This window comes from Ranitomeya variabilis, chromosome 1, assembly GCF_051348905.1.
Source record: "Ranitomeya variabilis isolate aRanVar5 chromosome 1, aRanVar5.hap1, whole genome shotgun sequence".
In the NCBI taxonomy this organism is placed as follows: Eukaryota; Metazoa; Chordata; class Amphibia; order Anura; family Dendrobatidae; genus Ranitomeya; species Ranitomeya variabilis.
Genome location: NC_135232.1, coordinates 749,025,571 through 749,041,300, shown reverse-complemented (window position 1 = coordinate 749,041,300; position 15,730 = coordinate 749,025,571). Strand labels below are relative to the sequence as shown.

The 15,730-nt window shown below is 40.1% G+C and overlaps 1 protein-coding gene across 3 annotated transcripts in view; it reads left to right on the top strand.

The window, feature by feature from the left end:
- PIGG (phosphatidylinositol glycan anchor biosynthesis class G (EMM blood group)) overlaps positions 1–15,730 on the top strand; it is a 168,070-nt gene that overhangs the window by 121,284 nt on the left and 31,056 nt on the right. For all 3 annotated transcript variants that reach the window (XM_077270283.1, XM_077270261.1, XM_077270272.1), the window contains 3 exons: positions 1,261–1,542; positions 7,403–7,851; positions 15,109–15,300. In XM_077270283.1, coding sequence (XP_077126398.1) covers positions 1,261–1,542; positions 7,403–7,851; positions 15,109–15,300 — 923 coding nt within the window. The remainder of the gene's footprint in view (positions 1–1,260; positions 1,543–7,402; positions 7,852–15,108; positions 15,301–15,730) is intronic.

The following is a 15,730-nucleotide window of genomic DNA, read 5'->3' as shown; positions in this document are numbered from 1 at the left end:
CAGGCAAGTTGATCGGATTAAGACAGCAGCTGCTAAAAAGCCATTACAAAGCAGCAAACAGATATTTGAAGCTGCTGGTGCCTCTGGAGTCCCTCGAACCTCAAGGTGTAGGCTCCTTCAAAGGCTTGCTGTGGTGCATAAACCTACTGTTCGGCCACCCTTAAACAGTGTTCACAAGGAGAAATGGTTGTATTGGGCCCACACATACATGAAGACTAATTTCCAAACAGTCTTGTTTACTGATGAGTGTTGAGCAACCTTGGATGGTCCAAATGGATGGAGTTGTGGATGGTTGGTGGATGGCCACCATGTCCCAACAAGGCGGCAACGTCAGCAAAGGGGTGGAGGAGTCATGTTTTGGGCCGGAATCATGGAGAAACAGCTGGTAGGGCCCTTTAAGGTTCCTGAAGGTGTGAAAATGACCTCTGCAAAGTATATAGAGTTTCTGACTGACAACTTTCTTCCATGGTATAAAAAGCAGAAATGTGCCTTCAGGAGCAAAATCATCTTCATGCATGACAATGCCCCATCTCATGCTGCAAAGAATACCTCTGAGTCATAGGCTGCTATGGGCATAAAAGGAGATAAACTCATGGTGTGGCCACCATCTTCCCCTGACTTCAACCCTATAGAGAACCTTTGGAGTATCATCAAGCAAAAGATCTATGAGGGTGGGAGGCAGTTCACATCAAAACAGCAGCTCTGGGAGGCTATTCTGACTTCATGCAAAGAAATACAAGCAGAAACTCTCCAAAAACGTACAAGTTCAATGGATGCGAGAATTGTGAAAGTGATATCAAAGAAGGCTCCTATGTTAACATGTAACTGTTAGGATGTTTTAGAGTTAAATAGCCTTTTTTGTTCAGTGAATGTGACCTCCTAATGCTGCAAATTCCACAAATGAGCATTTTCAGTTCTTTAAAACATATCAAATGTTTAGAAATTCTACTGTGCCTAATAATTTGGAACAGTGCATTTTGAGTTTTTATTCATTTTGGAGATTATACTGTTATCATTGGGAGGTTTCTGCAATACAATTCGATGTATACTCTAACGGGTGATGACTTTTATTAGACTAACTGTCATTTGCACCAACCATTTAGGAAAATCCGATAAAAATGTAATTTGCATAATAATTTGGAACATAGTGTAGTATTCCACAATATGTCATTTCTGGTAATCGAACTGTTTTATTTTATAGTTATTATACAGATCATGTATTTATTTAGGATAACATTTTCTTTTCATTTTGTTTTGCAGATGTTCGTTCTTCTTATACTCAGCATTCCAAGTGCTTTTAGCAGCATGGCTGAGTTTGATTTGCCATTAGCCTCACCAGTCTTCTCCCTTTTCTTTTATATGATGTGTCTTGTGCTTGGTGCCATTCATGTCATTGTTTGCACATCAAGTGAAAACATGTGCTTCTTCTGCAGTATATCATGGATGATGGCGATGGCCATCATGGTTCTCATATCAGCTCTTCTTTGTATTCTTCTGTCGGTTTTAGGAAAGATTATTTTAAAACATAAATCATCTAATGAGGTAGGTAAAGTTACTATAATGCCAAAATGCAATATATTGTGCTGTTGCCGAAATTGATTAGACTGTTTTGTGTTTTACTTGTGGGAATACATATACTGTGGTTTGCTCCATTCCACCAACTAAATAGTGAACTGATTTGTCTGGATTAAATTTGACAATTACGAAACCTAGTATGCTCTCATAAATGTTCAGACTCGCAACGTAACATATTGCTATACTATGTCTGACCTCAATCCAGGGTATGAAAGGGCAGCATCGTTGTTGTAAGATTGCATATTGGCACTCCCGGATCTGCAGCTGCACCCATTTATTTGAGAGGGAATGCGCTTCAAGTCTCTGCACCTATGATGGCTTGAACTCGGCTGTGTGTGAAAAATCGTGAATGAGATGCAGAGCCATCTTTGTTGTTGCAGCCTCCTTATTATTAGGATTGGTGGTGTTCCCACCAAAGATAAAGTGATGGCATATCCAAGTGATATGCCATCATTTTTCAAAATGGAAATGCCCTTTTAATTCATTATTTTTTCTCTTCTTGCAGCTGCCAGTAGGACAGCTTGCTGCATAATGTATTAATATTGATCTCCGTTTGTATATAGAATGTCGTTAGCTTCCTCATTTAACTGATGCAGATAGACAGTATTATCATTTACCTTTCTATGCTGGTAATTTTAAGTTTTATGTAAAATGGAGATCTGACGGCTGTAAAACCTATTGAGACATTATTCAACACCGAAAGTTGCATCTAAAATTGATGACATAAAAGAGGACCGATCAAAAGTGGCCTAATTTTGCTCTTGTTTTATACCTGCTGCATCCAGTATTTTGTTTTTTTGAAAATCCTTCTTACGGTTCCAGAGATTTGGGCCTTTTTAGCTAGTGGTTAATTTTTTAAACACTAAAAAGGAGACGTCGCTCAGAGCATAATTAGGCAGAGCAGCCTAAAGACATCATGCCTCTTTGTAAAGACCATAAAAATTAGGACTAAATATAAAGGACAATTTCTTTGAAACCGTATAAAAAAGATACACTGGGAAGCAGTGGGAATAAAATAAGAGCAAAAACTGTCCACTAATCTGGTGACCGGTCCTTTTTAAAGGGCTAGTAATCTTGTGGCTAAATTTTGTAAGAGGCCCTTAACCCCCTCTCTTTACATCAGCCATAATTTTTGTTTTCATTGACTAGGCTGTCTTGGCTATGTCTCATGGTTTGACTTCAGTTTGCCTCCTTTCATGGCTGCACAGGGCCTCATGATTGTACTTAGGCCAAGGCCTCATGTTTGTTTTCATTTTGTGGTTGAAGTGCACCACAATGTTTTCTTTGTTGTCCACTAAACCATTATTAGTCTAACTACTCCACATTATCGCTGTGACTACTGCCCTTAAGCTGCGCCTCAGTAATTGGCTTTTTCAGGTGGGGCTAGTCGAACACTTGAGCTATCCCAATCAGAGTAAAGGTTTATCATAAATTCAGATGGATTACTCTCTTAAATGTAAGTCTAATCTAATGCTGTGAGAAGGTCATGGTAAAATACTGGAGGGGAGATATGTGTCACTTCGAATGTTAGCCTCAGTGATATGAACCTGGAAAAATGCTCCAGCACACTGTTAAGGGTTGAGTTTTTGTGGACAGTTGAAGAATGGGTGGTAGGCTGTAAACCATATCTCCTCCCTCTGGGTGTGGTCATGAAGGTAAATGTGTGGAGCCTTTGGACTAATTCAGTGTTCAGTGTTTCTGGAGATGAGCTCTCCAGAACTCTTCTCGTTTTAAAGAGAACTGTACCTTGTTTTTGTTCCTCTGAGTGGGCAGATCCTCGCAGCCACACAAAAAGTACTGTAGGCTATTTTGTTTTTCCCATTATGCCGTGTTACCTAATTTTGGACTGGTTTATGCAGTACTTTTTGATAAACTAGTTGAGAACTTAAATGAGTGAGTCGATCTACCAAAGAAGGTGCTAGAAGTGCGGACAACTTCCCTAGGAAGAACGTGTGAAAGCGACTATAAGCCAGGAAGTGACGTCGGGACTGCATGGAGGAGCTGATCAAACACCTGGTTCAAGTCTTGCACCAGTAGCAGCTAGCACTACAGGAAACAAATAAACTGTTGGTGAAGCAGCGGCAACAGCTGTCTTGGCAACTCCTAAGAAGGATAGCAAGAAGTCAGGAAAGGGTAGAAGATGTGCTATCTATAACGTCAAACTACCAGATACCTGGCAGAAACCCCTATGCGAACCCTGCACTTCAAAAATTATCAGAAAAGAGCAGATTTCTCTGATTATGGACCTCATGTCCGACAGCAAAGAAGAGGTCCAGGTATCAGTTTCTGGGATAATACACGCTCATACCCCACAGCCCGAATCCCAGGGTGGGTCCCATAAAAGACCAAGGGGGAGAGACCAGGAAGAAGGGGAAGTATTTACTGACTTACCAGAGGGAGGGAAGAAATATCTCTTTTCTTCCAAGGACACGGATGAACTCCTCCATGCGGTACGAAATACCATGCAGGTGGAGGAAACCTCAAAACCCCTCTCTGTAAAGGACGAGATGTTTGGGGGGTTACGATCCCAGAGAAATAGAGTATTCACAGTCAACAGCCACATTCATTCAATGATTATGGAGGAATGGGAGGATGCGGAAAAAAGACTGGTCGTTCCTAGAGACTTCAAACTTCGCCTACCCTTTGAGCTGGAAGGCATCAAAGCCTGGGAAGATATCCCCAAGATCGATGTTCCAGTAGCCAAAGTGTCAAAGAGAACCTCAATCCCTTTTGAAGACTCCTCCATTTTGAAAGACCCATGGAACGGAAGGCGGATGGCCTCCTAAAGATAACCTGGGAAACATCGGCAGCCATAATCTGGGGTAACATCGCGGCAACATCGGTGGCTCGATCTATGCATTTATGGGTTGACGAATTGGAGGAACAGTTGAGGTCTAAGTCCCCCAGAGACATCATCCTAAAGTCAAACTTGTTGAGAATTTCACAAGAAAAACAATGGTGTGCTGGATTGTCAATGCAACCCTCTTCTCCCACTCTTGACACACTGATATCAACACCGCAGAAGAAATGCTAGCACTGAACAGTTTCCTTGAAAGGATTCCTGATCTGACCCCCTTAGGCTTTTATCTTTGGGGTCATCTGAAGGCAATTGTCTATGCTGTGGAGATGCGAGATGTGCAGCATCTGAAACAACAGATACTGGAAGCCTGTTCTAGCATTTCTTCTGCGGTGTCGCTATCAGTGTGTCAAGAGTGGGAGAAGAGGGTTGCGTGACAATCCAACACAATGGACAGTACTTTGAACACATTCTATAAGTGGTCATAAACTTGTAAGTAACTCGTGCAAGAATAAAGTTACGTTAAAATCAAGCACACCATTGTTTTTCTTGTGAAATTCTCAATAAGTTTGATGTCACATGACCCTCTTCCCATTGGAAAAAATAAACATGTATCCATAATGGCCGCCATGGTCACAACCCATCTTGAAAAGTTTTCCCCCTCCCATATACTAATGTGCCACAAACAGGAAGTTGATATCACCAACCATTCCCATTTTATTTAGGTGTATCCATATAAATGGCCCACCCTGTACATCCTGTCAGCAGATTCTAGTTTCATGTTTGTGTATATGTATATACACAATATACATATATATATATATATATATATATATATATATATATATATATATATATATATATATATATATATATGTGTGTATATATATATATATATATATATATATATATATATATATATATATATATTTATTTATTTTTTCAGGGTCTGAATACTTATGACCATGTGATATTTCAGTTTTTCTTTTTTAATAAATTTGCAAAGATTTCTACATTTCTGTATATATAGAACAGTGGGTACAGAAAGTATTCAGACCCCTTTAAATTTTTCACTCTTTGCTTCATTGCAGCCATTTGGTAAGTTCAAAAAAGTTTGTTTTCTCATTAATGTACACTCTGCACCCCATCTTGGCTGTAAAAATAACAGAAATGTAGAAATTTTTGCAAATTTATTAAAAAAGAAAAACTGAAATATCACATGGTTATAAGTATTCAGACCCTTTGCTCAGACACTCATAATTAAGTAACATGCTCCCCATTTCCTTGTGATCCTCCTTGAGATGGTTCTACTCCTTCATTGGAGCCCAGCTGTGTTTAATTAAACTGATGGGACTTGATTTGGAAAGGCACACACCTGTCTATATAAGACCTCACAGCTCACAGTGCATGTCAGACCAAATGAGAATCATGAGGTCAAAGGAACTGGCCAAGGAGCTCAGAGACAGAATTGTGGCAAAAGGTTACAAAAAAAATTCTGCAGTACTCAAGGTTCCTAAGAGCACAGTGGCCTCCATAATCCTTAAATGGAATTGAATAGTAAGTATATCTCCTCAGAGCGGGCTTAAATCAGACAGACAATGTTCTTGGCCCTGCACCTCCCATCTTCTTACGATATCTACAGTCTCCCCGGCATCGAGCTCCTGCGCAGGCGTACTTCTGTTGAGGGAAGAGCATAGTACTGCAGTGTGCATGTACCAGGGCTCTTTGATCATTCCTGGCACCTGAGCACTGCAGTACTTTGCTCTTCCCTCAACAGAAGTACGCCTGCGCAGGAGCTCGATGCCGGGGAGACTGTTGGATGACGTAGGGACGCGTCATCGACACAAAAAGCAAGAAGGATGGCGATCGTTAGAAGATGGGAGGTGCCTTACCAAGAACCTAGACACTCCTCCGACTGGACCGCCCTGCAGATGAGTATTATAAAAGCTCTTTTTCTTCTTACAGATTGGGTTGGGTGTATCCTATTATGTTGTATAGCCTCACAGGTGGTGGCCGTATCTCATATCGGCCAAACCTGGTGACAGGTTCGCTGTTAGAATTGCTTACTCGTGCATCTTTTTCATTTTTATTTTTTTTTACTAATTTCCCTGTAAGCTCTTTACATTTTATGTTAAAGCTTGAAAGTTTAATAAACTTGATCTTTGTATGCTCAGAGAATGTGTGGCTTTTGACTGTTGGACAGCAGTGTGGATTTGATGAATGGAGGCCGTGTGTTATGTATCTGGGGTGTGTGGACTATGTTGGGGTTTGCCTTGTATTCCTTTTGCAGCTTGAGTGGTAGGTGAATGTAAGATTGAGTGAGTGGAAATAGATTAACCCCTTGCAGTTGCACCCATGTCATGTCCTGAGAATTATGACTCTGACAACTTGGTAGCTGTGTTGTGATAGAAGTGTATACATGGCAGTGAGGTATAGTTTTCTGGTTTTTGTTGTCTTCCACTGCCCTGGGCATTAAAATTAATTTTTATAAAAGTGGACTGAAGGGTTGTTCTTAAATTTCATCTTCAGGAATGCTTTGATACCCAGGCATCTGGCTTCCTGTTTGGGCTATACGCTCCAGAAGATTTACAATTTAGACTAGCTGCTCCACTAGCCTGAATTGTGCACTTTCCGATGCTGAAGCAGGAGTGTGATCCTAGACAGCATTAGATCAGCGCTTACATGGTCTTTCACCTTTTATTTACTGCACAAAGTCGGTAACCTAGGCAACATACAGTAAACAATACAGTTAGCAATCCCTCTGTTTTTGAGAACGAAGAGGATTTTTTATAAGATGTAGTTTTCCAAGTTGCTAGCATTTACAAACACTGCAATTTTAGCCATTGGTGATGTTATGAGAACCTTTTTAAGTTGTAAACTATAGTTAAGGCTCAAGAGTTGCATAAGTATTTTTAGTGCGATAACATATAGTACAATTGATTTTAATATTTTTTTTTGTTTGTGTATGGTCTCTGTAGAACCTTACAACCGTTCTTTCTTTAATATTTGTGATGATTATATGTTTTTCAGAAAACAAACTCCAACATCTCAACATGGTCAGAACTAGACCTTCTTCTGTTGGTGGGGACACTTGGACATGTTTTAAGTATGGGGGCAAGTAGCTTTATTGAGGAGGAACATCAAACCTGGTATTTCCTTGTCAATACCTTGTGTCTGGCTTTATCTCAAGAAATGTGTAGAAAATACTTTCTTGTAAGAAAAAGAATTAAAATGAGCACTACAGACTTAGACCATGAGCCACAAGGAGATGTTTACATTAATGAAATATATGATGCCCACAAAAAGGAGTTAAGAGAAGTCCGGTCAACAATTTTAGAACGTTTTATTAAAGACAATGAAAAATGGATTGCATTGACAAGTCCTGGTGTTATCCTCATATGTTGTCGCTTATTACGTCCCTTGAATCAGACTGGAATTCAGTGGATACACCGATCTGATTTTGGCCACTGGTTGACAAGGTAACTATACAATATGTGTGTTTTCTTTCAAGCTTCTTTAGTGTATTGATTATTGGTTGTGGGACATGGGTCATACAATGCACAATGGATTGTGACTTGTTTCCCATGGGGGACCTCTAAGTTTACCCTGTACATGAGATAATTACCCTATGGCTAATGAATAAAAAAAAGTGTATGGTCGATTGATTTATTACTAGGCCTCTATATTTGCAGCAATCTACGTATTAATTGGAATTATAAGCTAATTGTTATAGGTGAATGGCAGCTAGCTGTAATACTTTGATAATGGGTGATTTTTGTAAATTTGAATTTTCTCTACTAGTAAGTAGTACAAAATATATATTTTCATGTTACACCCAGAAACTTAAATAAGTTTTATTGGGATTTTATATGTTATACTAACACAAATTAGCAAGTATTTGTGAAGTGTAAAGGAAATGAAACATGTTTTTTTTTAAATTATGTGTAATAATTGTAAAAATATAAATCTGAAAATTGCGACGTGCATTTGTATTCTGTCTCCTGTGGTCTGATACCCCTAAATAAAATCCTGAGTGACCAATTGCCTCCAGGAGTCACATAATTAGTAAACTGAGTCCACCTATGAGTAATTTATTCTCTGTATATTGACATCGGTTTTATGAAGGCCTCAGAGGTTTGGTTGTGATCATTAGGGATCAAACGGCATCATGACAACTAAGGAACCCACCAGACAGATCAGGGATAAAGTTGTGGAGAAAAGTAAAGGTCTGTCAGGTTATAAAAATAAAGACGGTAAATAAATAAAATAAATAAAAATCCCAAACTTTGAATATCTCACGTAGCACTGTCCAATCCATCATCCAAAAGTGGAAGGAGCATGGCATAACTACAAACCTACCAAGACATTTTCTTCCACCTAAACTGACCTCCAAAGATCAAAGTGGCTGAATACAAATGCACATCATAACTTTAGATTTATATTTTTTAAATATTTAGAAAATAATGCATCATTTCCTTTACACTTAGCTAAGCATTTCAGACCATGTCTCATATTAGAAAACAAAAGTGTAGGTACACATTTAAAGCTTTTTCCAATTAATTAAAACTGATTTATAAAAAAGGCTCTTAAGAGTATAAAATAATGAAATATTTATTTACAGTTAGTAGTCCACCGTAGATGCCATTCTGGGGCTTACATGATCCCTAGTAGTCTGCAGGTCCTAGTCTCATCCTCCTCACACTAGAGATGCCAATCACTAGCTAAGGTGGGTCATCTGATTACTAACCAGAGTTTTGAAAAGAATTGCAATAGGGATAAAATAACTAGTATGCATGCATTGTCTGAGGGTTTTTAGCATATTATTTTACCCAACATAGAACGTAATAGTACATCTTCTGTTTGGGCATGTGTGGAGCAGCCTGCTTCTTTCACACTTCCGTCGGTACGGGGCCGTCACAAAGCGTCGGCGCGACGTACCGATGGACAGTGGTGATTTTTTGCACAACGTGGGCAGCGGATGCAGTGTTTCAACGAGTCCGCTGCCCATTGTGAAGTCCCAGGGAGGAGGGGGTGGAGTTCCGGCTGCGCCTGCGCAGTTCAAAATGCAGGACCCGACGTACGAAAAAAAGGTTCCCTTGAACGTTTTTTCGCTACGACGGTCCGCCAAATACCGACGCATCCAGTGCACGACGTATGGAACGTGTGGCCATACGTTGCGATGCATCGGTAATACAAGTCTATGGAGAAAAAAACGCATCCTGCGGGCAACTTTGCAGGATGCGTTTTTTCTTTAAAACAACGCATTGCAACGGAGGCCAAACGACGCAAGTGTGAAAGTAGCCTAAGAAGCTGAGCCCGCACCATACTCTACAGATATCTTCCATATTGTATTGTCAAACCAGTATCTGCATGTCACAGCAGTGACCAGAACTAGATTAAATCATTGATATTTAACCTTTTATTTGCAGTCTAGCTGACTGCGCCTGTGCGGCCGCCCTGCCAGACATCTCGCCCTGCAGTGTGAATAAATCAGAAGACACTGCGGGCCGGGATGTCTGGCAGGGCGACCGCACAGGCCCAGTCAGCTAGACTGCAAATGAGGACAGAGGACGGGCAGCGCTCACTGCGCATGCCCAAGGGTTAACAACACAGCGCAGGCTCCGGGACAGATTCAAACAACGCTGAGGAGGCGGCGCCCGGCGCGCACAGGCCCGGAGTGACGGCTGTGCTGTGTCTGACTAGGAAAGAAAGACCCACCTCCCTGGCGATTTCAGGGTAAGAGGGGGCACATTTTATAAGTGATTATTTCAGCGTGTGCAGGCATCATAACTAAAAGAGCCACCTTGTCAGAATGCAGCATTTGTGCTGCACAAGGTGGCTCTTTTAGTTACAAACGCCTGAGGGGGGTGACAGGTTGCCTTTAAAGATATTTCTCTTATTTTATTCCAATTGCCCCCCTGAGTATTCTGTGTTTTTATTTATTTTTAATTTTTCGTATGGTTTTAGAGATTTTAATTTAATGCTAATTTTTATGTTTTTTGTTAATAACATGGCTCAGAATTCTTTGGGGGTTATCTTTAGCCTGATCTTTATTACCCTGTGAGCAATAATGTTCATTAATACTATAAAGATCAGCTCTAAATTAAAAAGCCTAAATCTGAGCCACTGTATGGCATATTTAACACCTTCCTGACATGCGCCGTACTAGTACTGCTCTGCGAGAACTGCATTCCTGCATACAGCAGTACTAGTACGGTGCACCGATCGCGCGGCCTCACGCTGACACTCCACAGCAACGCCCACGATCAGTGCTAGCACTGATCACGGTCATTTAACCTCTCTGATGCTGCTGTCCGTAGTGACAGCGACATAGAGGGTCATCACTCAGGGAGGGGGCTCCCAGCGCTTCCATCGCATTGTCCTGATAGTTTCCATGGAGGCGGCTGGCAACAAGATGGCTGCAGGTTATTCAGGGAAGGTGGCATGTCAGTGCATGCTCAGAGCAGGACCTGAGATGCCCCCTCCCTGTCTGCCAGATCCTGGTCTAATGCCTGCAGCGCATATGCATTTCAGAACATCAGATCAGCAATCTGATGTTATACAGTAATGTCCCATCCTGGGACAATAATAATAATATTCTTTATTTTTATATAGCGCTAACATATTCCGCAGCGTTTTACAGTTTTGCACACATTATCATCGCTGTCCCCGATGGGGCTCACAGTCGAATTTCCCTATCAGCATGTCTAAAGAATGTGGGAGGAAACCGGAGAACCCGGAGGAAACCCACGCAAACACGGGGAGAACATACAGACTCCTTGCAGATGTTGTCCTTGGTGGGATTTGAACCCAGGACTTCAGCGCTGCAAGTCTGCAGTGCTAACCACTGAGCCACTGTGCCGCCCTATGTAAAAAAGTAAAAATATTAGAAAGTGTAAAAATATATAAAAATAAAATCCAAAATAAAGAAAAAAATAAACAAATATTTTTCTAATAAATACATTTATTTATGTAAATAAAAAAATAAGCAATAAAAGTACACATATTTAGTATCGCCGCGTCCGTAACAACCCGCTCTATAAAACTCTCACACTAGTTAACCCCTTCAGTGAACACCGTAAAAAATAATAAAAAAACGAGGCAAAAAACAATGCCTTATCATATCACCGAACAAAAAGTGCAATAAAACGTGATAAAAAAAGAATGTAAATAAAAATGGTACCGCTGAAAACATCATCTTGTCCCGCAAAAAACAAGCCACCATACAGCTTCATTAGCAGAAATATAAAAATGTTATAGTTCTCAGAATAAAGCAATGCAAAAATATTTATTTTTTCCATAAAATAGTTTTTATAGTGTAAAAGCACCAACACATAAAAAAGATATAAATTTGAGTATCGCTGTAATCGTACGGACCAGAAGAATAAAACTGCCTTATCAATATTACCACAAGCAGAACGGTATAAAAAAAAAAAAAAAAGCAATTACTGATTTGTTGGTTTATGTTCATTCTTCTCTCCCAAAAATCGGAATAGAAAGCGATCAAAAACTGTCATGTCCCCAAAAAGGTACCAATAAAAACGTCAGCTCGTGCCGCAAAAAACAAGCCCTCGCATGACACTGTTGGCCGAAATAGGGAAAAATTATAGCTCTCAAAATATGATACAAAAACGAGTTTTCACAATAAAAAGCGCTTTTTAGTGTGTGACAGCAGCCAAACATAAAAACCCGATAGAAATCTGGTTTCTGGTCCCTATTCGCTTATACCACACGAGGAAAGGCATAAAAAAAGCCAATCCTTCCCATGCTGTTGATTTTTTTTATTCTGCGCCTCAAAGATAGCAGTAGGGCTCTGTGATGAACGCAAATACATAAATTACGTGATTCAGACAGAACCTCCGGCGTAAGATTTTCTATAATGAGGCAGATGGATGCACTGTGGACGCCATAGGACCTGTGTCCCGGTGGTGTCCGTCTTTTTAGGATTGCATTAAAGTGCCGTCGGCCACAGTTTTGTGCACTTCTGAAAAGGACACCACTCAAGAGGCCAGAAGGAGTCCAGAGTAACTCTGCTGCCTCATTATAGTGAATGGATCCATCGGGGGTTTAATCTGTCACATCACTCAAAGATTTAGATGGAAACCCCAAAGTAAGTGCTCAGCATATAGCGCCAGATAAATGTGATCATAAATGCTGTGTAAAATGTTCCCATTAAAAGCTTCAACTCAATTCACAAAAAAGCTAGTCCCCACTCAGGTCTGTCATCTGTTAACAGAAATATAGGGGGCTTCCACGTTACTGGTAGGACAAAGGCTTTTGAAAAGCAAAATGGCTCCTCACCCCCCAAAATAAATTCAGCAAATTCTGTTCTCTCAAATCCAAATGCCCACCTCTCTTGTGAGACACTATGTGCCTAAACCACACTTAGCGCCCACATGTTTGGCATTTCTGTAGTGATGACAGCCCTCCTAATTTACAGGTGCATGTATCCAGAACCACGAGCTGGGCATAATGTACTGGCCACTACAATGGCAGTTTGCAATTTTCACACAGCACCATCCACTGCTGCTTGTTTGTGAAAAACACCCATGGAGTCAAAATCGTCACTACATCTGTAGATAGATTCCCAAAGGGGTATAATTTCAAAAATGGGGTCACTTGAGGGGGGATTCTGCTTTTCTAGCACTTGGGGCTCTGTATATTGAATCCGCAAACTATTCTAGGAAAGTCTGCACTTCAGGACTCCAATAGTACTCCTTCCCTCCCGAGTCTCTCCGTATGGCTAAGTAGTACTGTACAGCCACATATGGGGTATTGCCACGTTCAGTACAAATTGTGGGAAAAATTTTGGTGCCATTTTTACCCATTTTCCATTGAGAAAATGTAAAACTTGGGGCTGACACACAATCTTGGTGGTAATAATGTAAAATAATTTTATCTTCACTGCTCAATGGTATAAAAGTTTGTGAAACACCGGTGGTGTCAATATAATCACTACAGCCCTAGAGGAATTAATTGAGAAGTGTAGTTTGTAAAATGGGGTCACATATGGGAGGTTCTGCTTTCTGGCCCCTCAGGGCTCTGCCAATGTAACATGGCACCCTCAAAAAAGTGCAGCAATATCTGCACTGTAATATGGCGTTTCTTCCCTTCTGAGATTTGCACTGTGCTTCCAAAGTATTCGATGACACATGGGCTATCTGTGAACTCAGGAGAAATTGCACAACACATTATGGGGTCCATTTTCTCCTGTTACCCTTGTGAAAATGTTATTTTAATTTATTTATTTTTTTCACGGCTTAACATTATAAACTTCTGTGATGCACCTGCGTGTTCAAGGTGCTCAATACACATCTAGATAAGTTCCTTAACGGGGCTAGTTTCCAAAATGGTGTCACTTGTGGAGGGGTTCCACTGTTTAGGCACATCAGGGGCTCTCCAAACACGACATGGTGTCCGCTAATTATTACAGCAAATTTTACATTCAAAAATTCAAATGGTGCTCTTTCCCTTCCAAGCCCTGCCGTGCACCCAAACAGTAGATTTCACCTAGACAGGGCCGGACTGGCCATAGGGCAATTCTGGCAAATGCCAGAAGGGCCTGTCTGGTCATGGGCCGCATTGTCTGCTATGTTGTTAACAGAATCAGTGTTCTCAATACACCCATACTGTTAAGAGGTGTGACAAAGCACAAAGTTGCTGACTCTGTCACTTACCCCAGCAGGCCATAGGGAACATTAGAAATATTGGTCTTGTAGTAAATCTTCCTTTCCTCCATCCAGGGTAATATTAGTAATCTATCCCATCTGGTGCTTGGGGATGGGGACCACATGGGCCTGTGTGATCTCAAATGCCAGGACTGAATTTCAGCCCCAGTCCGCACCTGCACCTAGATATGGGGTATCGGCATTCTCAGATGAAATTGCCCAACAAAATGTATTGTACATTTTCTTCTGTTACCCTTGCAAAATTTAAAAAAATAGGTCTAAAAGGAAATGTTATTTTTTCCTTCCAAATTCCAAAAATTCCCGTGAAGTACCTGAAGGGTTAATAAACTTCTTGAATGTGGTTTTGAGCACCTTAAGGGGTGCAGTTTTTAGAATGGTGTCACTTTGGGGTATTTTCTGTCTTATAGGCCCCTCAAAGTCACTTCAAATGTGAGGTGGTCTATAAAAAAAATAGTTTTGCAAATTTTGTTGTAAAAATTACTAACCAAAAAAATTGTTCCAAAAATTGTGCTGACGTAAAGTAGACATGTGGGAAATGTTATTTATTAACTATTTTGTGTGACATGACTCTCTAATTTAAGGGCATACAAATTAAAAGTTTGAAAACTGTTCAATTGATGGAAAATAAGAGTTATGTTTTCTTTAGAATTAAAAAAAACAAACTATACAAGTTTGGTATCACGGTATCTGTATAGACCTGGAAAATCTGGTGTGGTAAAAATGGCCTGATAGCATGAACACTATAGAAACAAAGCCCGCTCCCCTTCCTCTCTAAATTGCTTTTGTTTTACCATTTTGCTGCACTTGGATTTTTTTTCTATTTTTCTGTACATGGTTTGATAAAATGAAAGGTGTCAATGGAAAAATTAAAAACTTTGTATTTTTGGAAAAAGATAAAGATAAAATGTATGCACAGAAGTGAAAATTGGCTGCGATGGGAAGGGGTTAAAGGTCTGAATGCTCATTGCGGTCTCCTGTGCCAATTCCAGATGGTTCTAGTTGACATGCCAGTATCTTTTCTGATTCCATTTTTCTCTATATTTGCAGCTCTGAACACAAGGCTGAACTGTCATTTTTGGTGGGAATCTGCTTAGTGATGATCTTCATTTTGATCCAAGGAAAATGCTCATTCGTTTCTAAAGTAGCACTGGTATTTGGATTGCTGGGGATTTATTGTTACAGAGCCGCCATAGGCCATGTTTTGTATCCTTGGCAACAAAATACTAAAGACATCACAAAGTAAGTATATGGTACATATATTTTTTTACTTTAAAACCATACACTGAAGAGACTTTTTTTTTGTATTGCTCTTTATTTGTAGCATCTCTATAGCCACTGTTACTTATACATGTCACATGAAAAGGTGTTATACAGAATAAAAAGAATTATATTCAGTAATAAAAAGGAAATAAAATGTATAATTGTGTAACAAATTGTAAAACACTGGGGAAAACTGTCACTGAGAAAGACTTGGGTGCGTGGGTGGATGACAAAATGCACTTTAGTGACCAGTGTCATGCAACTAAAGGCAAGGCAAATAAAATAATGGGAGGCATTAAGGAGGCATAGGGCATAGATGCTCATGAGGAGAACATATACAAGTGCTTCTCACAGAATTAGAACATCATCAAAAAGTTAATTTATTTCAGTTCTTCAATACAAAAAGTGA